This window comes from Nomia melanderi, chromosome 12 (genome assembly GCF_051020985.1).
Source record: "Nomia melanderi isolate GNS246 chromosome 12, iyNomMela1, whole genome shotgun sequence".
In the NCBI taxonomy this organism is placed as follows: domain Eukaryota; kingdom Metazoa; phylum Arthropoda; class Insecta; order Hymenoptera; family Halictidae; genus Nomia; species Nomia melanderi.
In genome coordinates, this window is record NC_135010.1 from 9,287,095 (window position 1) to 9,310,234 (window position 23,140).

At 48.0% G+C, this 23,140-nt stretch overlaps 1 protein-coding gene across 22 annotated transcripts in view; it reads right to left on the bottom strand.

Annotated features, from left to right (window-relative positions):
• Nucleotides 1–23,140, bottom strand: part of Rim (Rab3 interacting molecule) — a 94,718-nt gene that overhangs the window by 51,289 nt on the left and 20,289 nt on the right. For 12 of the 22 annotated variants that reach the window (XR_012999850.1, XR_012999846.1, XR_012999853.1 and 9 more), the window contains exons 3-7: nt 18,567–18,839; nt 17,621–17,839; nt 15,610–15,847; nt 1,553–1,766; nt 598–787 (exon numbers count right to left, since the gene is read on the bottom strand). Coding sequence is in view for 1 of the 22 variants with exons in the window: in XM_076372768.1 (XP_076228883.1) it covers nt 598–787; nt 1,553–1,766; nt 15,610–15,847; nt 17,621–17,839; nt 18,567–18,839 (1,134 nt within the window). In the remaining 21 variants the exon portion in view is untranslated. Of the gene's footprint in view, nt 1–597; nt 788–1,552; nt 1,767–4,708; nt 4,792–15,609; nt 15,848–17,620; nt 17,840–18,566; nt 18,840–22,563; nt 22,985–23,140 lie in introns of those variants that run through there. The other 10 variants (XR_012999857.1, XR_012999856.1, XR_012999859.1 and 7 more) reach the window with 9 other exon arrangements.

Consider the following 23,140-nt stretch of genomic DNA (forward strand, 5'->3'; position numbering starts at 1 on the left):
ATCGAAACGTGACTAAGATAAAAAAAGACACTACTCTAGGTTGCATTAACCATCAGGCACTAACAAGGTCAAGGATAGGTCCTCGTTATATGTATCTCTCTCGCTCCGTCTCTCACTCTGCCACTTCCTCTCGCACATTCTCTCTGTCTCGCTCTCCACTAAAGCTACGAGTTAAGCGAAAAGGAACGAGGAGAAAGTAAAGAACAAACGAAAAGAGAAAAGAAACAACCGTATTCCACTTTGGACGACAGAGATCCGCCACGGTCTGGGCGGCTGGAAATGTTCGCCGCGGGACAAGAGACTGACGCGAAGCGTGACACCAACCGAAAAGGCAGGAGGAACCGTGTCGCGTCGTTTCTCGTGCGATCGCTCGCGCGGCAGAGACCCCTTTTACTCGATCCACACCGGTCAATTCTCTCCTGGCACACGCGTGTCTAAGATCGAAGCGGACTGGCCGGGCTCGACACCGAGCCGAGGCGCGCGGGACTCTCTATGCACCCTTGTCTCTCTCTCACTCTCTCTCCCCTCCCCGGTAGGGGAGCGAGTGTCCGTCGAGAGAGAAGCAAAAATAATGAGAATCGAGTGACGGGCCCGTACCTTGGGCAGGTCGCCCCTGTTGCTGTCTTCACTGCTCGTGAAGGTGCTAGAGGTGTCTATCCCGGAGTCTTTGGTCGCGCTGTCTTGGCTACCCTGCCGATCGGCCTCCCAGGACCAATCCTCGTGAGGGCCGCCGACATTGGTCCCACCGTCAAATCGCACTGTCTTTTTCCCCCTCCTCTCCGTGAACCTGGTGGACACGCCACATACACAGAGATACGAGGCCAGCTACTCTACGCGCGGGTGTGTTTGCGTATGTTTGACTCTGTGTGCCTCGGTTTGCTTGTCTCCTCGATCGTCGTATCGATTCGTCTACTTTGTCAGTTGTTACGTGTAGCAGTGCGTGATCTGTTTGCCCAAGTTTGTAGTAAGTTGCGTATCATTTGGATTGTAAACGTTTGTCTTCTTTCGTGTATGTTCGCGTATGTTTGCGTCTGTCTGTCGTGTCCTATCGTTCGAACCTAATGGAACGTTCAGAGGATAACTACGTTCCGTGTGGAAGTGTTCCGGTACGTTTGCTCCAGTGTGTAATCAGTCGTGTGCGCGTAGTTTCCTGTGAACGTGTTTCCTTGCTCGTCGTGAAGGCACACCTCCTCCTTTGTCTCGAGTCGCGATGGAGGAGGCACTAATCAGCTAATTCGTTGCTCGACTTTGATCCCGAGTTTGCCAGAAATGATGGCGAGTCCATTGATCAGTGTGTTCAATCTCTCGGAGAAAGTCCCGGGCGAGGAAGAGAATTTTGTCGCGAACGGATAAAACTGAAATTGTCTGGCATCCGTGGGTATCGCCAGAGGTTCTGGCAATCCCGGGACAACCGACGCAAACGCGCGTTAAAGAAACAAAACGAAGAAAAAGTGTTTCAAGTGAATGGAGGGGCGAAACGAAGGAACGAGCACGGAAAAAAAAAGTCAAAGAAAAGGAACGGAATACACGATCGCCAATTATACACACGCACCTCCTACTGTCGGCGCGCCACTCGTCGCCACTCCTTCGGAAACTCCGTCTGACGAGCGTGCTCTCCTCTTTTCGCGGCTCTCGCGGTGGATGATGACCGTTATATTCGATGGTCATCGCGCCCGTGTTGTGGTGACCGTTGTGGGGCCCGTTGTGCCTACGTCCACCGCCGGACATTGACATCGGACCTCCCGTATGGTGGTAGTACCCCTTCCCTACAGTAGATCCAAAACGTTCTCGTTTCGTTTCGTTTTGTTCCGTTCCCCTCTCTCCTCTCTCGGCCGGCTAGCTAATCTAAACCGTGGCAACCTTAAAACTTCTACCATCTACGCTAGTTTAACTCCCTTTCAACGAACGCACGCGATCCCTACCGATAGCTCTTCTTCCGTAACTACGCCTATAATTCGATAAGAACGGCACATCGCTAACCCAAGTGGCTAATATTAGTTCTCTGGAAGTTCATCCCCTAAATGATTCACACCCTAGCAACACTGTCCAACGCGTGTGCGAGTTTCTAACTTTCGGTACGTGTTTCCTGCAGATCTTTATACCCTGAATAATGCGTTCATTTTTTCTTCCCTTAGCGCGAGAGGTCTTTCATATCAATCTTCTAATTGAAGAATAATTTGTAAAAACGATGATACTTGTTTCTTTGCTCTTACATAGGATCTTAATGAGAACTCTTCGGAACAGAAAATATATCTACTCAGAATGTAATACTCAAACCGTTTCATTCAGAAGAACCCACGCAATATTTCTACGTAAAAATCATCTGCACAATCATTACCATTTATGAACTGAACGTGTTCAAACTAGAAAATCAAATCATTCTCAAAAACTTCACACGAAAGGAGGAAAACTATTCCACCCCTTATTCAGCGTACGATAATCTATAAGAAACAAAGGGAAAAGCTTAGAATTAGTTGAACAATGTGTTTCGTTATCGCCTACGAACAAACATCGGAACCTGTCGACCACTACCGTCCACTGTTCCCGCCTGAACCCTGTCGCTCCTAACCGTAAACGTGCGTTCTCGGTGTGCCGCGGTTCATCCCTGTCGGGAAACGGGCTAAGACAGCAGTGCGCAGACTTGCCCCGTCGCGGAGAAAAAGTGTTTGGGGACGATGGGCTCCAGCGAACCAAAAGTCGTCCAGCTTTTACTCCCGTTTCACGGCTGCCGGAGCGTTACACCACCGTGTATATATATATACACACACTCGCGTCGATGTGCCAGGGGGGTGCGTGTCTGTGTCTGTGTTGTATGTGTGTGTACGTATGTGCGCGTGCACAATAGCGATGCCACCTCTCGAAAGACGACCACCGAGATTTCCCAATTTTCGGAGATCCGAGCTACGTCCGTTGTTCTTTCGGGGGTTGTTGGGACGGGGGAAAAAGAAGGAAACTCTGCACGCTTGTAAATTGCACGACAACGTTTCAATCGCTGTCAATCCGCGCGAGAACAATTACCATCGACTCTCAACACATTCAGCGACGCCTTGATTATAATTCATGACTCAAACTTAACCCCTTGCCTTGATATTTCTAGACCTGATTTTGTAAGAGGCACTCGAGTTCCTTTGGGCGGACAGGAATCCTATTAAGGATTAATTATTAAAGAACTTGACGGTTTAAGAAAATGAATAATATTCATAATTATCGCGAGATTCAGTTTGAAGCGTTGCGTCGGTGAGTCTAACTTGACGTAACGAAGCCAGAGGTTAATGGTCGAGTGAAAGATTAATCGCGATTAATTATAAGTTAAGATTGAAGCTCGATATTGCAAACGGCTTAAGAAAGTTTTGAAGGGATTCCTATTTTAATTCGAAACTGATAGGATCTTCAATGTCGCGAGTATTTCTGGTATCAGATTTTTCTCGAATTAGTACATAAGAATTTCGAATTACGAAGCTACGGTAACGAACGACGTGGCAAATTTGCCTTTACTTTCCGACACGCGAAATGTGTTAATTGCCGAGCGAAGGGTACAAGGACAAGCGTGCGAGAATTCGCGTGGCGAGGGACAGATATTCGCGTACACGAGGCGGGACCGTTCGCGTCGTAACGCGTGTAAACGTATCTTCGAGACGAACACCGAGGCGACGGAATGTGGGGAATGCCGGGAGTATCTGGTGAGCGATACGTGTACGTGGCGTGAGTGAGGTGTAAACGATATATGGTATACCTGTGCACGATTCGTAGCCGTCCAAAGTAGAACAAATAAAATTCTGTTACAGCACTGCCGACCGATCGCATCCCGCGGTCAAGACAATCTCGAGCGGGTCATTCGACAACCACTGACATCAATTCAAACTTTGTCCAAAACCATGAGGATCAAAAACTTCGGGAACAGAAGAAAAAACTCAGAGACAAAAATAAAAGAAGATAGAAACATTCCGAGCTCGATCGAGAAGGGATGAAAAAAAAAAGCGGTTGCGACAGATACAAAGTATTCGGGGGAGGGTAAGAGAAACCATCTACCGTGCGTGAAGGAAAAAGTCAACGACGACCGGGCGATCGCGATTCCAAAATTCAAATCAGCGGCGAGGGGAGCGGTCGCGTGTGTTTTTTCTCCGAGTACCATTCGCGAAAGAAATCTTTGTTGTAAATGACGCCACGTGGCGGCGTACGCGCGCGAGAAAGAGAGAGAGAGAGAGAGAGAGAGAGAGTAAGAGAGAGAGAGTCTCCCTCGATCGTTCGCTCGTTTTCGGGGGTCGTTAGGCCGACCGAAAAACGTTCGATGGTGAATTGAATCACGGTGTAAAAAAAAAGTCGTCGAGGGGGAACGGAGAAAAAAACGGAAGAGAGAGAGAGAGAGAGAGAAAAAAAAAGGAAAACTGTCCCCGGTAACCTTTCCACTCTCGCGGTCTCGTCTATTCTTCTTTTTCCACGTTCTTTTTTTCCCTCCCCCGCCCCGGTGATGGCGGACAGAATCGCGCGACCGGTCGGCAGATGACGTACACACACATGCACACGCATACGCAGAGATATACATATAATATATATACATATATAGAATATATATATATATTTATTTTTTCTTCTTTCGTTATAGGTAAGATATATATATATATATTTATGTATGCGATCGGTTCATATATATATATTTATATATATATAGCGGAAAAACGAACTGCCTTATTGGAAAATTAGTAGGTACCGCGAGAAACTGACGATTCATTCTGTCCCCGGGCTTCTCCCTCAAGCTCCTGGAAGTGACCACCATGGACGGCGGTTTTTCCCCTAAAAGGCGATCTCTCTTTAAGTCACACATGTTGCATGATTATGTGCACGGGGGGTTGAGGGGGGTGGGTTTCACAAGGGTTTTCTTTCTTTTATTTTGTCTTTTTTATTCTGGTACTGGAGAAGGGTGTTTTTGGTTCACTCTTATCGCTAGGAGTCGACGAAAAAAAAAAAGAAAAGGTAAGTGGGTGTGGTACAAGTTCGTTCCCGTGCGGTGGTGGAGATCACGGCGGCGTACGAAGACGAAAAAAAAAATGAGAAGAATCGAAGAGAGACGAGAGAAAAAAAAAAATAGAAAAATAAAAGTAAAACGAACAACGCGCCCTCGAGAATCACGGAGAATCGGTTCGTTCTGTTTTTCCTTGGTTTTTTCCTTCGCTTCTTTTTCATCTTTCCACCTTTCGTATTTTCCTTTCGCTTCGGCGTTCTTTTCACGCGAGGACACACGCACCACCCGCGAACGTCACTGAATTTAATTTAACGAGTGGGCAGTGTAGTGCGATTAATTACGTGTGATTGGACGATAATCATAATAACAACAACAGTAATAATAATAATAATCGTAATAATAATAATAATAGTAATCGTAATAATAACATTAATAATGAGAATAATAACGATGATGATCACTCGGATAAGAAACAGTATCCGCTACTTGGTTCATACAACTCTGGATGGTTACTGGGGTTTCTCGTAATGTTAATTGTCGTTCGGTTAAAAGAAAGAACAAAAATACACTTTGGGTGGTTCGGGGGTGGGGGGGATCATCTATGTATGTATATATATGTATATACGCTATGCACGGTATCGATGCAAAGAACACAGGGTATGTAATAATCGTATATGTATATAAGTAGAGAAAAAGTAATCAGAGACGACATTAATAATAATAGAATAGAACAAAAAATAGAAAAAAAAAACGTAGGTAAAACGGTCACTGCTATGAGATATATATATATATATGTATATATGTAAACTGCACTATGGAACAATCGAACACTGTATACTAAGTATATATATAGTATATATATGGTTAAAAGATCGCAATGTTGCAGGCAGTGTCTGGTGTTCTCGCTACGCGCAAGAAGTAAGTCGTCGTTTCGGTTCACATGATTTCGTCCCGGCTCGAGAATTCGATCTGGGTCGATATTATTATGGACGGGGCAGCGAAGGGAGGTGGCTGGTGGATTCGAAGGGCGAGGTGAGCGGCGGCTGGAACGGGTTGGAGGGGTTAAAAAGGGGGGTGGAAACGTCTCGTTCGTCGTCGCGCAGCGAAATTAGGTGAGGGATGGCCGCGTCATAAAACCAGCAAATTGGCCATACGATCGCCACGCGAGACGCTCGGCTTGCATACCTGCCTCACGTGACCGAGCGTATTTCAGGGCACGTGAAAAATGGCGTGTATCGCGACGGATTAAGAGTCCGAGAAACGTTTGGACGTTTCTTCGGATCGGACCGTTTATCGCGAGAACGCTGTGCTATTCGCTTTCGAAACGAAATATTGTATTTAAGATTGTATTCTCGATCTTGGAGATTAAAGATTACAAGCTGAAGAGAATAACACTTGAGTGTACGGTGGATACTAAGAGGAATTATTTCTGCGATGAATAGATTCACAAAGACTCACAGGAACTTCATCGATATTTTCTCGAAAATATCAGCGCGAAGAGAAGCAAACTTCAACCGTTTCCACGATAAACGGTCCACGCCTCGGAATCTAGTGGAAGCGTTACATAAAACAAGAACCAACGAACAGAAATCGAATAACAGGACCGTTCCCATTAATCTCGCCGAACGTCCAAGAAAAAAGCATTGCCGATGGAACAAACAGCGATCGCGATCAAGCCTTTCCTCGAAACGCGTCCCATTTCAGCGACCCCCGGCCGGAAAGAATGGGAAACCGTTCCGGTGGTTTAAGAGCGCGACGATAATCGGTATTCCGCGCGAAAGGCGGGGGAATCCTTTGCATAATCAGGCCCCGGTGCTTCGAGCTACAAAGTGTTACGCGGCGGGCAGGAACGTTGATACCGTGAAACGAGGCTTGCTGCGGACGGGGCGGAGCGCGATGACGGTGTGAAGCTCGGTCAAAGGATGTTTTAAAAGCGTAGCCAAGATAGGCGGGGATAGTCACGCATCCGCGGCCATCGGATCCCATAAACGTGCCGGTATTTTCTGCTGAACGATGCTCTCACGCCCGTAATAAATAGAAGATTCTCTAGCGCGCGCGGACTACGTCGGTAGCAAAGTAGATAGAGCCGGTAACCGGGCAGACCTTGCGGAGTCTTAATTTAAAAGTTAGATGACACCGGCTCACCGCATATAAATCACCACGGGATTCTGCCCACCCGGCGGACCCACCCTCCCCGCCCTCCGGTATCTGGTTCACAACCCTCCCACGCGAATAACATCTCGGAATTTACGAGGGACTGATGCACCCTAAGTGGAACGGCCTATTCACATCGCTGGCCAGTGTCTCGCAGCGTTGTCTCTTGTACTAGCGGAATTTTTTGATTGTTTCGTAATCGGTCGGTGATAGAGCGTACACTGGAACCTTGATTTGATGTTTCACGATAAACGAAAAGGTTGAGTGAAGGTATCTTTAAGGAATTTTTGGAATACTCGATTGAACGGTGAATGTTATGATCCGCAGAGTTCTAGGTAATTGTAATTTGTGTTTCTAACGTTGGATATTCTTTTTTAACGCGAGCGCCGTACGATTTTGTCGAGAAAAATGTAGAAAATGAAAATAATGGAATATTAACAAGAAGAAGTTGTGAAATTGAATTGCGTTATTATTATTGCAGGTTTATCTTGTCGAACGCCACTGAATTAGGCGGTATTACTTGTAATATAGGAAAGTTTTCAAATAATCATCGTTTAATCGAATGAAGTATAGTAATTCGATTTGGTTGAGGTCACCGGTAACCCCCGTGGCATCCAACGTTAAAAAGTATACAAATGAAATTTAGAAGAATCATAAGTTTCTACAATATTATTTAGACTGCCTCGAAAGAGTTAACACTCTGAGTATGCTCTTGGCCAGCGATGAACAATCAGGCACAAAGGTTTCCGATCGAATGGATTCATTCCATACTGTACAACCGATATGCAGCGAACAATTTTCACTGGAAGTAAGCATCTTCCAGTTAACGTTCTCGCAAAAGTCTCAAAAAATAAGGAATCCATTCTCCCGAAAATCAGTGCGTCCCACGGAAGAAAGCCACCAATTACCGGTACCGACAGCTTTCCGAGCACGACGACGAACGAGACGAACCCGACGAAACGAATCTCGCACAGAAATCTCGAGTGACGCGATCGCCGCGGTGCGTCGATGGTATCGGCGTTAATGCTCGAGCGACGTCGGCGGTGTTTTTATTGGACAGTCGGCGGCGGTAAAGAGCCGCGCGCCGTATCGTCGACGATCCGGGAGATATCGTGGCCCGTAACTCCGGCGTATTAAGTATATTAAACAGCGCCGCGGAGTTTTCTGTGTCGGAGATGCGTCGTGACGTCAGGTGGTAGAATAGAAAGAAAGGGTGAGACGGGGGGAGCGGTACGTGGACACGGATATAAAGGTGTATTAATCTACGGGGGGAGGGAACGTTCTCCGTGAACGTGCACGTCGCTCCTGAAAACGAATGAAAAATCTGTTTAATAGAATCTCAGGGTGAACGGGAACGTGGAACGGCTGACGGAGTGGGTGGCGGTGTGGGTGGGCCGGCAGGATCGTCAAAAGGTGTGTTAATCAAAGGCAGCAGGCTCGATGAGAGGCCAAAGCGTGTGTGGCCGTGACAATTTATCCTTCGCCTCTCCGTCTCTCCTCGTCCGCCTCGGATCATCCGGTGGAGACGCCGCGGCGGCTCCGGCCTCTCTGGAAATCCTCGTTAAAGGGACTCGTTTCGCGGGCTGCGAGCGCGCGTAAACGGACTTACCTCTCGTTAAACTTTCTACAAACTAATTGTAACACTAGTCACTAATTGTATCTGTGTGCATCTACGAATGGGAGCAACAACGCCGTCCGACTGAGCCGGGTCTCAAATTTTCTCTTGCTTCTTTCTTTCTTTTTTCTTTTTTACATTACATTTTCTTTCCGTTCTTTGCTTTCCGACGCACGCGAGCCCGGGGAGGATGCTGGGCGGCGCCGTTGATCGCCGGACGCCGATCCGCGATCGTCCGAGCGACCGCTCGACACCCCGCTGATCCTCTTTCCCGGATCGAATCGCGGCCGATTATCTTATCCGCCGCGCCTGTTCCGCCGCTTGGGAACGCGCAATCGAGTCCCCCGATGCTCTGCAGATTCCTCTTTTCCCGCGTGTTTCATAGTTTCGGCGTTTTGTTGTTCTACGCGAGAGTACGCCGATGAGAACGGTCGAATAAGTTCCTCGTGAACGAACGAGTCCTTTTGTTCGATCGTGATTGAATCGTTATAGTTTCGGAGATTCACGCATTCCGCATGAACAGTGGCCGATGAAAAGGATTACGCGTTAAACGCTTCCGGGCGAGTTGCGTTTTACCAGAGTTCCATTGAAATCTAAAACTATCTTCTCGATCGTTTTCTTCGGAGAAATCTAATCTATCGCGAACAAGCTAATTCTCGAAGATATTTGAATTCGAGGAGCATAAAAGATTCCCACGCGTATAAAGTTCCGAGCGTAAAGTAAAAGAAGAAACTTCTTTCCACTAAAATACGCAAGCTCGACGCTCAGATATTATTAACAGGATTAACTACTTTCGGAAGGCAGTAATAACTGCCGTTGAGAGATGAAGAAATCAAGTCCCCTAGCGATCCAAGAACGGTAACCATCGCCAAGAAAATTCGTCGGCGGACAATTAAACGAAAAAGTCGAAAGAGCCGTTACGAGGGAGAATGCGCGTCGAGGGCGTCCCTAATAAGCGCGATCTCCGCATAGCGGCTGCCCTGGCCATCTGCATCACCGCGTATGCACCAAACGCGTAGCTGCACTACTGCCGGCGTTACGGTAGCGTTGTATGCGGCGTGCGTCCGTGAATGCGGGAGCCCAGGTGCACGGCGAACCAGCGACGCGTCTGATTATACCGTCCCGCGGTTCCAGAATCCGGCCGCTGCGCTGGATGCGTTCCGCGAACCCCTAACCTGACCCCATTGAAGGCAGGACTCCGCGAGACACCAGGGCAGAATTCATTTCGAGCGACATTAATCGGTGACTTCCGCGGAAAACGGAATTACCGGAACTCGATGTGTCCTCCGCGAGATTTAATCCTGGAAAGACTGAAACTGTGGCTTCGCTGACCCGTTGCTTGCTAAATAATCGTGTCAACCTTTGCGCATTGTTCCGGTCAATTCGAGGAATTGCTTCAATACTGGGCGGATGTTAAATGTTACACTAGTGAAATTGTCTTTCCGAAATTTCTCTGTGGATGCCTTAATAGCGCAACTATTCAATTAGTTTTCAATTCAGTTTGTGTATTGCTACATCAATTTTTCTCGTAATTTCTCAGAGGAACATGTGTTATCTATTCAATATCTGGAAAATTAAGAAACTAGGAATGCGTCATTTTGACCTATATAGTTCAAGTGTTAACTATATGTGTTATAATACTTTTGGAATCGTAACAACGTGTTTCGTAATATCGAATGTTAAAATCTTTGATTGTACGATTTTGTATTTGGCGCTGTACCTTCTGAATTAAATTTTTAATAATAGTAGTAATGGTTCTGATATACTAATAACTGTAATGTAATATACTGTAATAGTTTCGAAGAGTTTTAGCTATATGTATTTCACACTAATATTCACGAATATCTTTGTTCGATCTATATTCGAATAAGATTTCATCAGAATTGCAGGATACGCCACTCGCGTATCGTCAGTATTTCCAGGATTAACAGACCCCAATAGAACGAAATAGATAAAGCATCCCCTAAGACACCGCAAGCAAAGCATTACGCATTCCGTCCACGAGCGAACGAGCGAGATCAAAACGTGGCGGGTTCTTCCTCGAACTTCGTATTCGGGGCGAGCGATTTCGTTGCATCTCCATGGCACCGGTGCATCCTCAACCTCCCGCCAGTAAACAAAGTAATTCCAATCCCGACAGTCAGCGCCGGAAGCGGATAACGCCGGGGCAAGAACCGGGAGCCGACTGAGAAGCGACGTCGGAACCAACTGCCGTTCGCTCGACCGTCAAATTGCAATGTCTTCGGATTAAATTTCGATGAGACTGCCGACTGACGGGGTCTGCCTTGACTGCGTCACTCGGTGGAAGCCTCGAAGATCGACGTGCAAAGAGAGTTATTCGGCTATCGGGAAAGGGAACAGTGACATCTTTAAAAATTCAACGGTTGAAAGAAAAGAGAAAGCCCTGTCCGCTTCGGAGGAAAAATAATTAAACGGGAAAGCCTATCGCGGTTTGCCAGCGTTCGATCATTACTTATTGCAAGGCTGTCCCTAAATGTACACTTTCGTGGACGGTTTCAGCTCCGTGCAGCTCCGCTTTTGTCATAACTCCCCGGAGCCGGTGGGTCTAATAAAACTTTCCGTGCAAAATTGAGGAGACAGCCCCTGGAAATGATCTTTGAACCGCGACCGCTTCATCACGAATTCAACAGATCCCCATGACACAGTTCCGCTAAGTGTCGCAGGACCGGAACCAACGCCTGTGACATCGGCACCGTTACGTTCGAGAATCTGTGACACTGATATTCGAAATCTTCTGTAGTAACTTCAATGAGTCTTCCTCTGGATTCCTCGATTCTCTACTATTCTTTAATTTGTTCAGAGCAACGGGCAAATATGAATGCAAGAATTTATCGAAGATCACTTAAAATTTAGAGTACTGCTAACAATATTGTATTAAGATTAGAATTACTTTGAGATATTTAGAGATGAGAGATAATATTGGATATATTTAGATAATCTTGTATTATGAACTAACTTTCGTTGAAAAATAATCCTCGAATAATTATTAGATTATGTTATGTAATTGCCATTAGCATTTAAAGTTTGATTGAATCCTTAGGCATTGATTATTAATCTTCAATAAACTGTTCCATAACTGCCAGTAGATAATGTGTTAAGTGCGTGACGCACGAAGCTCAGCATTTATGCAGGAATCGAGCTCGCGGTGCAGAGCCCGCACTCCCCGCCGAAAATCCCAGTTGAACCAGCTCGAAAGGGCGGCGACGGATGAATGGAACCGGTGGAAGCGAAAGCGGCGCTCTCTCGGTTCGCAGCTACGTTCCGCTTCTCTTTGCCAGGCCAGAAATAGCGAAGGGGCAGATGTTTGAGCCCGCCCACGTGTTGGCCGGGTGACGTCACGTCGGACGTGTGGGCGTCGCGAGCGGGTGGCAGGATCGACAGGGTAAGCGGCGATACAGGGTCTGCCTGGGGCTAGCGGGGCGGGGGCGTAGGGACGGAAGCGAAAGGGAAACTAATTTGCGAGGAGAGGATGTGCCGGGTGACGGAGGCTGCCGTGGAAACAGGAGAAATAGCGTTAAGCGAGCCAGAAACGGAAAGATACGGCGGAAAATGTGGATACGGCGCTGAAGAAGCGCTGGAAGATGTTCAAATACTGATACGGAGAATCAAGGAGAACGATCAAGAAGTTTCGAGGCAAGAAGGGGAATTCCAGTTGGCTCGGAGAGGTTAAGCGGCCTTCGCCGCGGTCCCGGGAAAAGATGGGTGGTGGTGTGTGACACCCCCGGTGTCGGGAAAAATTTTCTCTCTCGCGCTACTATTTTTCGAATTACTTGAGGTTTTTCCAGAGTTTTTCTTGGGTAATTTAACGTTTGGGTCTGTGTTCAACGAAAGAAGGGTGAAAGAAAATTATGGAAAAAGGGTTTAGGGAAAATATATAGAAAAAGGTGCCAATGAAAAGTATTGCAGGAAAGAAGAAAAATCTGTCGAGGAAAGGGAAGAAAGGTGTGGTAAATTGAAGAAAAAAAACGTTATCCTCAAGATAAGGAAAAAGGAGGAAAAATAACCTTAGACACAGGGTAGGAAAATTGAGGAAAAGAGATTTTCAAATGTCCCGTAAAATACGGAAAATGAAACACGCCGGAGCTTGCGGGGAGAAAAAAATATGGGCAAGAGAAGATTGAGGAAATATATAGGGTACAGGAAAATTGCGGCTTATCGAAAAGCTTGCATTTTATGTAAGTAGTTAAGAAAAGCAAAATAATAGAGAAAAAACAAAGTGGGGAAAGGAAAAAAGTACGAGGAAAAGCAAAGTGGCAAGAAAAAAGGAGGAAAGAAGGGAGAGTGGAAAAAGAGAACAACGCTGGTGAAAATGAGGAGGAAAACATTAGACAGTGGGAGGGTTTGGTGTGAGTGTAAGGGAGGGACACGGAAGGCTGAGAGAGAAGGGGGTAGAAGGGATGATACCAAGGATCAATGCAACGACGAGACCGGGAGGGCAGAACCCGAGAATTCCCGCAGGATACCGTATGCGATATGCCGCGATACACGATCGCGGAGATCCGATCAAGGATTTAACGGCTGCGAGGATAGCTGGGATGCCGATCAAGCGTCCACACGCATCCTTGGCCAAGTCGATACTCTATTCCTCTCTTTCCCACGAGAAAGAGGATTGAAGAAATTGGAGGAAAATTCCACATGGCAAGGATTTCTCCGGCCAGATATTTTCGCTGGTGGGCCGAAAAAACAGGCTTTACTCCTTTAGAAAATTCCCTTTGCGGAAAACTTGTGCTATCCAGTTCCATAGAGAATCTTAAACCTAGGATCACATAGTTCGCACACGACGATTGCACCGATGATCGTCGGATAACTCGGGAAATCTATGATCGGCAGTTACCCTATGAAGGCAGCATTCAAAACCAACATGAAACTTATCATCAGATATTCACAGAAATATGGAATATCGAGAAGAAGCGTACACGAGAAATATCGAAGGTACAAAAGAAGAACAAGGGGAGAAGCCAACAGCACTGATACCAAGCGACGTTCCTATTTCGCGCGAGCTGTTCTACCGATGATGCGCACCTCGATGAATCGGTTCACAGTTCGCCGATCTCGCGACTAATCAACCGTGATCATGCATACGTGTAAATACACACACACACACACATACACCCTTGTTCCCTATATCAGAGTTGAAAACCAGCTCTCAGTTGCACGTTGTATACGATCAAGCATGTTCCTCGTGAAACGCACAAGGGAACGCGCGGGCGAGCGAGCGAGCGAGCGAGCGAGCGGCGTGTAACGGCGCTACAGAATCCAGCCGCGTCGGTAACCTAAATTTACTCATTAGCCAAGGATGAACCCGGTTACACGTCCCTCCCGTTCGCTGGCGCGCGCACCACCGGCGGCGCCTTCCTCGCGATAATGCAGTATCGCTTTTCATCTGCCACTCCATTCGGTCCCGATCTCCGACTGCGCGTAGCGGGAGAGAGAACGAGAGCGGAGACCTACTTTCCCCGTTCCGAATCTCTCCCGGAAACGCGCGCTCTCTCCCGAAATCAAACGGAGAAACGCGATCGGCTCTATTTCCCGGATAGTTACCGGTCGAGGAGCCCCATTGCCGTCGTAAACCGCTCGGCGAACAGGCTCGTAAACTCTTTGGAAGTGGGGTGTTACGTTCGCATCCTACCCCTGGAAACTTCTGGCCTTATAGAACCTCTGTTCTCCGGTACATCAAGATAGCGCGAAGAGAAGCGGTTAATCGGCCGACGAACACGCGTACGCGGCGACGCGTGAGCTTTTTGAGACACTGCATGAGCATCGGATCGGTCGATTACACTTTCCTTAGGCCGGCTCGCCTGTAAATATCCGCGCGGGTACAGGTGCACACACTCTCCGTAAACCAATTATCCGGTGACACGGAAAGCCCGTGCGCTCTCCTCGTGCACCAGGAGAGTTTCAAGGGCATAGCTGACCCTACGGCCGAGCAGAGAGCCAGGCCGACTGCTCTCGGCCGCCCTAACGTCTCCGTCCCCCGTCGACGTCGCCGCCGATCCTCCCACGGCGGCCTCCGACGGCGATTCGACGCCGGGCACGACGTTCGAACGCGTCGCTGCTGAATTATACGACCGGCGCCGCGAGGACGTGACATTTCGAAAGGAGTAACGGGCAATATCGCTTGCCCCGGCGGCGATGAACTCCGATGGCCGGGAAAAACGGCCACGGGAAAGTTCACCGATACCCGGATGCCGATCACCGCGCTGCGACAACGTTCCCATAAGATTCCGAGCCGGCTGTTCCCACCCCTGTTCCAATAAAACGTCGAAAGACCGAATTGTCTATAATTGTTTTACCGGGCGCAACGTGCTTCGTTATTAAACGGTGTTAACTCTACTATATGTTGAGCAAACCTAGGTGTCTCGCGAATTCCGAGATTTCTGAATTTTTAACGACCGACGTTGAAAGCAGCCCCTATTAGAAAGTTTATCTCTGATTCGCGTGGGATGTATTAAAGATACCTAAATTCTACATTATTTTCTCAATGATAATACAGTTTGTCTAGAACAAATTTAGGGGTCAAGAGGTTCACGGGAAATGTCACTTCCTGCGCGGCTGCGTCCGTCTCGTCGCCTCTTGGATAATGATCGAATAAATGATCAAAAAGGAAAGTATCGTTTTTTTTTTGTTTCTTCTTTTCTAGCGAAATCTTTGGAGATCGATGTACGTATCGAAAAAATGGATTTCCGCGAGGGCGACTGCGACGGTGTGTCCGCGTGTTCCGCGGCCCATCGACGAGGGGTTCGGTTAGTATAATTAACCCCCGTCGAACGAAATATTCGGCTGATCGATAACGCCAGCGACGGTCGACCTAAGTAAAGGGGGAAGATAATATAAGAGGAGTGATCGAACGTGGACTCACCCTTCTCGGACTCGTCAGGCTCGTCGCTGGCACACTCGGGTGTGCTTCGCTCCTCCTCGCTGCTGCTGAAGCTCCTTTGTGGCTGAAGACCGCCCTGTACGCCGCCCACGGATTGTGGGGGACGCGCGCTCTGCATCTGATGCACCGAGTGCTGTTGTGGAGGATGGACCGCGGAGAGTGGTGGGCCAGGTTCCACCGTTGATTGGCCATATGTCATCGCGAGATCCGTGTTCTGGTCCTGGAACACCGAAAAAGAAACGTGCTCTGGGTCGTTGACGATTTTCAGCCGCGATCAAGATCGCGCGACCTGCGGACAAAACCGTCACAAGATAAACGTGGAATATTTTCATTTACTCAATGGCACATGAAACTTCCTGAACGAATGGATCATTCACTTTCGGAGAATATAGAAGAGAGATCTGTATCGCTGAATGTTTTCATGAGCCATTGGTTGTTTGAACACGCCGAGTGCTAATCCCATGTTATTGAATTTGTTATATATATACATATTTGTATAAATTGTATTATTTATAGATATAAAGGTAATTATTTATTCGAAGAAGAGTTAGATACCTTGTAATTAAATAAAAATTCCTTTCGTATAGAATTATCAAATTGAATTGAACATAAAGTCGAGCATAATTTGCTAGCATGGCAGCACTGAACGTGATAAATAAGTATAATAGGTCGACCGCGGAAGTTATGCGTTCATATTTCATTTTATTTATCAATTTACTAGACCATTCGTAAAGATAGAATTGCATTTGACCCCGGTGCTTTGAAATTTTCCTATAAAAATGTGAATTCGCATAAAGTTCCGCAGTCTAATCATAAGATCCTCTTCATCGTCGAGACTTACTGATCCGGCAGCAGCCGCACGTTGTCTGCGTAGAACGGAGCTGATTCTACTAGAAAGCATCAAGAGAGATATACAGGGGGAACTGTTCGGAACTTGCGTTTAATACTTAGTTCCGCTAATACACTAAAATCGCTACGATCTCTTGCAAGGAGCAATCTAAATACAAGCGAACGATTGTTACTCTGGATCTCAACAGGGATCTCTAACTATAGACGTCTGTGTACAGACAACAAGTGCAAGAGACGACGCGTGTAACACGTTCAACTACGATGCATCGAATAAAACAGGTGGGGGGAGTAGGGCGAGTGCTGTAATCGAAGAATGACAGTGGCAAATGTTCGATGCAGGATGATCGAAGGCGCGACAGATAAGATAAGTCTCTACGTGAATCGATTACACCGTTCAACGCGAGCTTTTCCATCTGCAATATCCGTTCGGTGATTCTTCTAGACTTTCCCGAACGCGGAACAAAATTCCTCTGTCACCCGCAACTCTCCCAAAATTTCATTCCTCGAAACAGAATCAGATTTTCCAATGACAAAACGACGCAAGAGAGATCTGACTCGGAGAATAACCACAACCCACGTAACATTTTACAAACATACCGAAACTTCAAATAAAAATCTCAAGATTCTCTTCGAAACCGAACTTCTCGGAACCAAGGATAACAAGGAAAGGCTGTTTCCAGATTCACATCTATTCCCGGGAAATCCGCAAGAACCACCGAGAGAGTATCAGAGCCCGCAAAAGAACCTCAAATTCATTGGAGAGCGTTATCAGCGAACCACGACGTAGCGGGACAAGTATCTGAATCCAGGATAAAGCGGGGCATCGAGAGATTCCCCTTTTCCTATTCGATAACTTCGTTTCGCGAATCTTCCGGAAACTGGTCGTTCGAGAGGCCTCTCGAGCACCGCCTACGCAAGTATATCGGCTAGCTAGCGGCTCTCCTACGCGCTCGCAGATAGAATGGAAGCGAGAGAGAGAGAGCAAGAGAGAGAAAGAGAGAGAGAGAGAGACCGGCGTACTTGTTGAATGTTTAATTTTCCAAGAGTCTCGCAGCATCTCGAACATTAACGTCATCGTCGGGCCAGGCCTGGGCGGGCCGGCTCTATCGAACGGGAGTTAATTCGCGGTTTGGGGTTTCCTTACCGGGTAAATCGGTCGTTGCCGTTGATAATTCTGCTGTTTCATGAGACCGTCGATCTCGCCCCTGTACAGGTTCGGGTCATCCTCGGCGTACGCGTCCGGATGCCGGGGCGGTTGCTGCGTCTGATGCGTGGGCGGCCCGTGAGGCGTTGGCAACGTCCTCGCGTGAGGGGACACGGACACGTCCACTCTATCGCTTGTGGACTTTGGGCGGACTGGTACCTGAAATCGCGACGAGGAACTTCCATTTCTCTCGTACCAGAGGGCCGATTCTGTCTTGGCCGCGTGTGCCTTGGCGATCGTGGCTTATAGACAGTGCTATTGTTCTTGTTGTTGTAGTTGTTGTTGTTGTAGTTGTACTTGTAGATGTTGCGTAAGAGTTTGATCAGCATCGTGACACTAGGCGCTCTCGGAGCTATGACTTTGGACCATTCCGCTGTATCGCTAGATGCTCATTCTTTAGGTTAACTGTTACTTTTACGTTCGTAATTGCTGTTATTAGACAATAAAGTTTGAATGTTTAGTTCCAAGTTAAAAAATGGAATTTCTTTAAAGAACGTTGAAGTTGAAAATGTGAGGATGACGATCAACGATTCAAATCGCAATATCTTGAGGCAAAAAGATATTATACATTGTCCTAGGAAGAATAATGTTTTAGAGGTGTCGCACGCGGAATCGTCCAAAGGCACGTTGTGCAGGTTAAGTGAGTATGAAACAGTGAAATATGGTGAGAAAAATGGCGTCGGACGGCTTCAGCACAGCCGGAGTTACTTGGCAGCGTACGGGGATAGGCGGGGGGAGGTTAATACTTCTGCGTAAACTGTATAATAATATCGTTTAAGTACATCCAGAGCAACAGTGCGTGCACGAGCGCTATCGAAATACCGCCGCGGGGCTATACGCTAACCCGCAGCCGAACAGACAAATGTATTAGTGGTATAAATCGTACTTGCTCTTGCTGCGAGTACTGTCTTCTGAGCAGGCTCTCGCTCCTTTGTAACAAGGGCAGATTCTCCTTCTCAGCGGCGCTGTGCGCCCTCTCGAGTTTCAGTCTTTTATCCTGAGTTTGGTCCACGAGTCCCGGAGGAACACCCACCTGCATGTCCTGCATCTGTCGCAGCATCGCGTTGTCCGCGGTGCTGAGGCTCGCCTTCGTCATCCATTCTCCGGTCCTCGACACGAGCTCTTGCTTCTTGCGGCAGAGGATGCACACCCATATTACCTGCAACCAGAGGTCAGTTCATTCGTCAGAAAGAAGAATTAACGAACACAGAGTGTATCTTCTCTTAAAAGAGAACTCATAGAAGATTCCCTTTTATTTCGTTCTTATTCTTCTCATTATACTTTACTTCTATCTTATCCGTTTTATTCTATCTTATTCCCATTCTCCTCTCGTCAAAGATTCGAAAATCTCACCTCGACAATCTATATTTCACGTCGGAACTTATAGAATCTCAAACTCTCCAACACGCGTTCCCATTCAATTTCAATTTCTACAAATCACTCCATCAAAACGTCAATTCGAAATGCTCGCGCTCTCAGTCGTTGTTCTTCGAATGTCCAATTCTAATCCTGCCCCGGAATTTCAGGGGCCGTTAAGTGAATATTTCGAAGAAGCAAACGATAAAATCTTTAATACCGTCGCAGCGAAAAGTTTTGAATATTTCCCGCATAAAACGGACGGTCCATTCGGCGGAAAAGTTTCGCGCGCCGCTATGAATAAGACGTTTGATCCGTAGATTTCGGGGGACACGTGTACCGCGCGTATCCTTGCGTCGTGGGAGTCGTTCCCCAGGCGGAGAGTCGCGCGTTAAAAATACACGGAGCTCGCAGGAGACGCCGGGCCGAAAACGTCCGTGGAAAGTTTCCCCGTCCCGTATTTCTGGCGTCGGTTTCCGCGGGAAAACTCCCGAGCGGTCTCGACGTCGGAGGGAAACTGTAAAATCCCCTTTAACGAAGTCCCCTGGCTCCGTGGCGGTCCATCGTCTCAGGGGTGAATTCCTATGCAAATCCTCGTCGCTCCGGGCTACGTTAAATTAAATCAAGCGGATCCACGGCCGATGCAACGCCGAACGAAAATAGCCGGACGGAGCTCCGTGGCAAACGGTGTCGAGGCGTTTCGCGTTGCTCGACGTTTTAGATTCCAGAATTTTCATGGAAACTCGCGTATGCACAAGCTGGAGGCGAAACGCTTGACAGGAAGAGCGTCAAGGATGGACGAAAGGGAGAGGAGTAAGGACTCGGCGGGATTGCTTGAAAAGGTTGTTAATGATTTTCGTGATATTTTAGAGAGGAATGCGAGGGAGACATGATTTCTTGGTAGTACTCGTCGACGAGAAGCAACCTACGACTTAAAAGTGGAAACTTCGAATATTTTGGGAACAAAGCTTTTCTATTGCTTGAGGAAAGCGGAGAAAATTGTGACTTAAGAAAAAGTACGAAAAATCAACTTATTTCGATAAAATGAAGGTAACAGTAATGCCATTTGTAAATGTTCCCTTTTGGAATAATTAATTTCGTCAACGTAATCAATGGCGAAGTTTAAAACGCATACTATATCTCTTCTAAAAATCGAATAAATGAAATTGTATGAAAAGGGAGATAGGAGTATAGATGTTTCTTCTTTCTCGACATTATTTTAAAGATCACAATCGTGGTTCTTCGGTAACAGTTAGAAGAACTCGCGTTTGAAAGGTAGCACGAAAGGCGTGCGTCGACGAGAGGAGAACGGAATCGAACGTCTCGGATCGAGAAGCGCATTCTTCGCGGGCGACCATTCAGACGGTCGGTACAATGAACGAAGGCTAATAATTAGCGGGCTACCGCGACGGCCGGCCGTTTTGAGGGATGAATAGGCCAGGCGGAATACTCCATCAAGATAAAACGTGATGGATGGACCATTTAGAAGCAAACCATAAAACAATGCCCATGCCGGTTCCCATCGATAACACTTTCCATGCCCATTCACGCGTATTATTGCGCCCGGGACTAAAATGGCGTGAGCAACGCCCCGCAAGGACAGCATCGGCTCTCTCTTCCGTTGAATTACGAGCGTCCCAGCCTCCGTTGCGTCTCGACGGGGGATTAAAACGAGCTCTCGACGGACCGAATCATTCGATTTGAAGGATCTTCATCTCGCCGAGGAATCTCGCCTCTACCTTTCCCTTTTCGCCTTCCGCTTCTTTCTTCTGGCAACGACTTACGCCCGAAACTCTGCATCGTCGGACTGACCCGATTAACAAATCGCCCTTTTACGAGCCTGTAAATTCCTACTGTGCCGAATTGGCTGCAACACTCGGCTATGAATAATCCTGCAACAACGTGGATACCGATTCCAAGCGCCGTTCGAGGAAACCATAAAGTAGGAACGCATCAAATCGAAACACTGCCCATTCTTCTACTACTGGGAGAGAATCCTTCGGATGTTCGAGTATCTCCACTCTTAAAAATCCCGTAAAACCGACGCGTTCGCGGAAACAATTCCGTTTGTCAAGTTGGCTGCGATGCGACTCGCGAAGACGCCGCTTTATTCAAAATTAATATCTTCGCTCTCTCTGCGAGGAACTCTAAAATTAAATAAATCAAAGGAACAGGGTAATACTAAAATACAGTAGTCTATTCAAATTGCAATCAAGAACAGTACAGAACACAAAAATGTTCAAGAAAATCCGAGTGCCCGCCAATGATACCAGTGATCCAGTTCAACCGCCGGCAAAAATTCATTTTGATATCCGAACGAACAACGATACCGGCGCGCGACGAACGCGGTCGGAGTGTTAATTACTCGCCGCCGATGAAACGGTTCCGAACGTTTCAATCGGATCGCGTTTACACGATTGCCCGGCCCTTGATTTCGCGCCGCCTAATACGGCCGAGCGCGTTTTCATTTCGAAACGCGCGCCCCCCTCCGACCCCTTCCCCCGCGGATTAACGGGCCAGGAATATGGGCTCGGATTGGATTCATCGAGTAATGATAATGGCCAACAATAATTGTGCGAACTGCGCCGCGTGGCCGGCGTGCCGTGTATCGATTCATCGGTGATATTCGCGCGCGAAAGGGGTTGGCCGCCATCCCCGCGGCCCCCGTAATTGCGTGACGTTTCCGCGGATGTTGCTCGCCGTCCCGTTACGCGCACAGACACACACACGTACACGCAGAGGCACACACGAACACCGCGGGAGAGGAGAGCGGACGAAAAATACTTGGTGGCTGATTGCCGCGTTCCACTTATTTCGCGTTAACCCGGAGACCGGCCTCGCCGCGCGCGTTCGGGTTCGGTCATTTTGACCGAGTTCTATTTATCGATCAAATAGACCGATTGCCAGCGAGTTTCGAACCCCTCGAAGGCCGTACCCGCGGACAAACGCGGCGGAATCGGCGGAGGAGAGAAAAATGGCATGAAAGGGAGAGAAATCCCGCGACCGCCTAGCCCGATTCTTGGGAATTCAGAGGCGTCGCGTCGCGTCGCGAGCACCTGTCACGCGCAATCGCGATGACACATCGCGGCGGAGATCAATTACGCGGCTTGAAAGTTGTTGGAATCAGTTTCCGTTGTACACGGAAGATGAAGAAAGAATTAATATGGTTCGGCATTTTTCAGCTTCCTGCAGGTGTCTTTCTTCTGGTTTCGAGACCTCTTGGGTTATCAGATAATTCAAGGAATAACAAGCGAGACCGGTCGCGAAAGTCAATTTAAAATCGTCGAGGTATAGGGATCGTTAACGATGCAACAGTGACCTAAAGGAAGCGGCGAGTTCCAATCAACGTCCGAATTACACGCGATCTAAACGAAAATCGAAGAAGAGAGGAGAATCCGAAAATAGAGTGAACCGTGTCCGCGGTCCCGGACAATAAGCGTCATCAATCCGATGACACTTCATTCCCGGGAACCCACAGGCGTCCCAGTTTCGGGAAGCAGCGGCGAACGGGCGAAATTGATTTTTACCTTCTTGCCCGCGCAGTTTAATGGGCGAACGGTTCTCCGCGTCGAGGAGCGTCCGCGTGCGTTCCGTGGCCTCGCGTGGACCGCCCGCGGACGGTCCGTGGAACGATCCTGCTAAAAATATCCATCGACGTCGCGGCATCTAGCATTTCGGCGCGGTCCGAACGCTTCCATCGCGAGAAGCTGCGGCGGGTCCTCCTTCTGTCGCACGGGGTCACGGGGAACAGAGGGGACTTGTAGAATCGCGGAACGGAACTGGAGGCCACGCGGATGCTCGAATCAACAGCCAAACCTTCGACCGTCCGTCCGCGAGTTTAAAGATCCAGAAAGCTGGACCACCACCACTAAAACGGAACACCTTCCCCGATTTCGTCTCGGCCCAAGCAACCAGCAACACCGACCGAACCTCGCAGCAGACTGGCGGAGCTTGTCCTCGCGGAACAGAGAGTGCACCGAACAAGAAAGGGAACGAGAATGGGTGTACCGGTGAAAAAAAAAGAGAAGAAAGCGGCGAGCGGCGGGTCGGAACGGGTGCAGAGGGTTGAAAGGGGCGGCCAGGCGGCCGGAGCGGGAGGGTAGA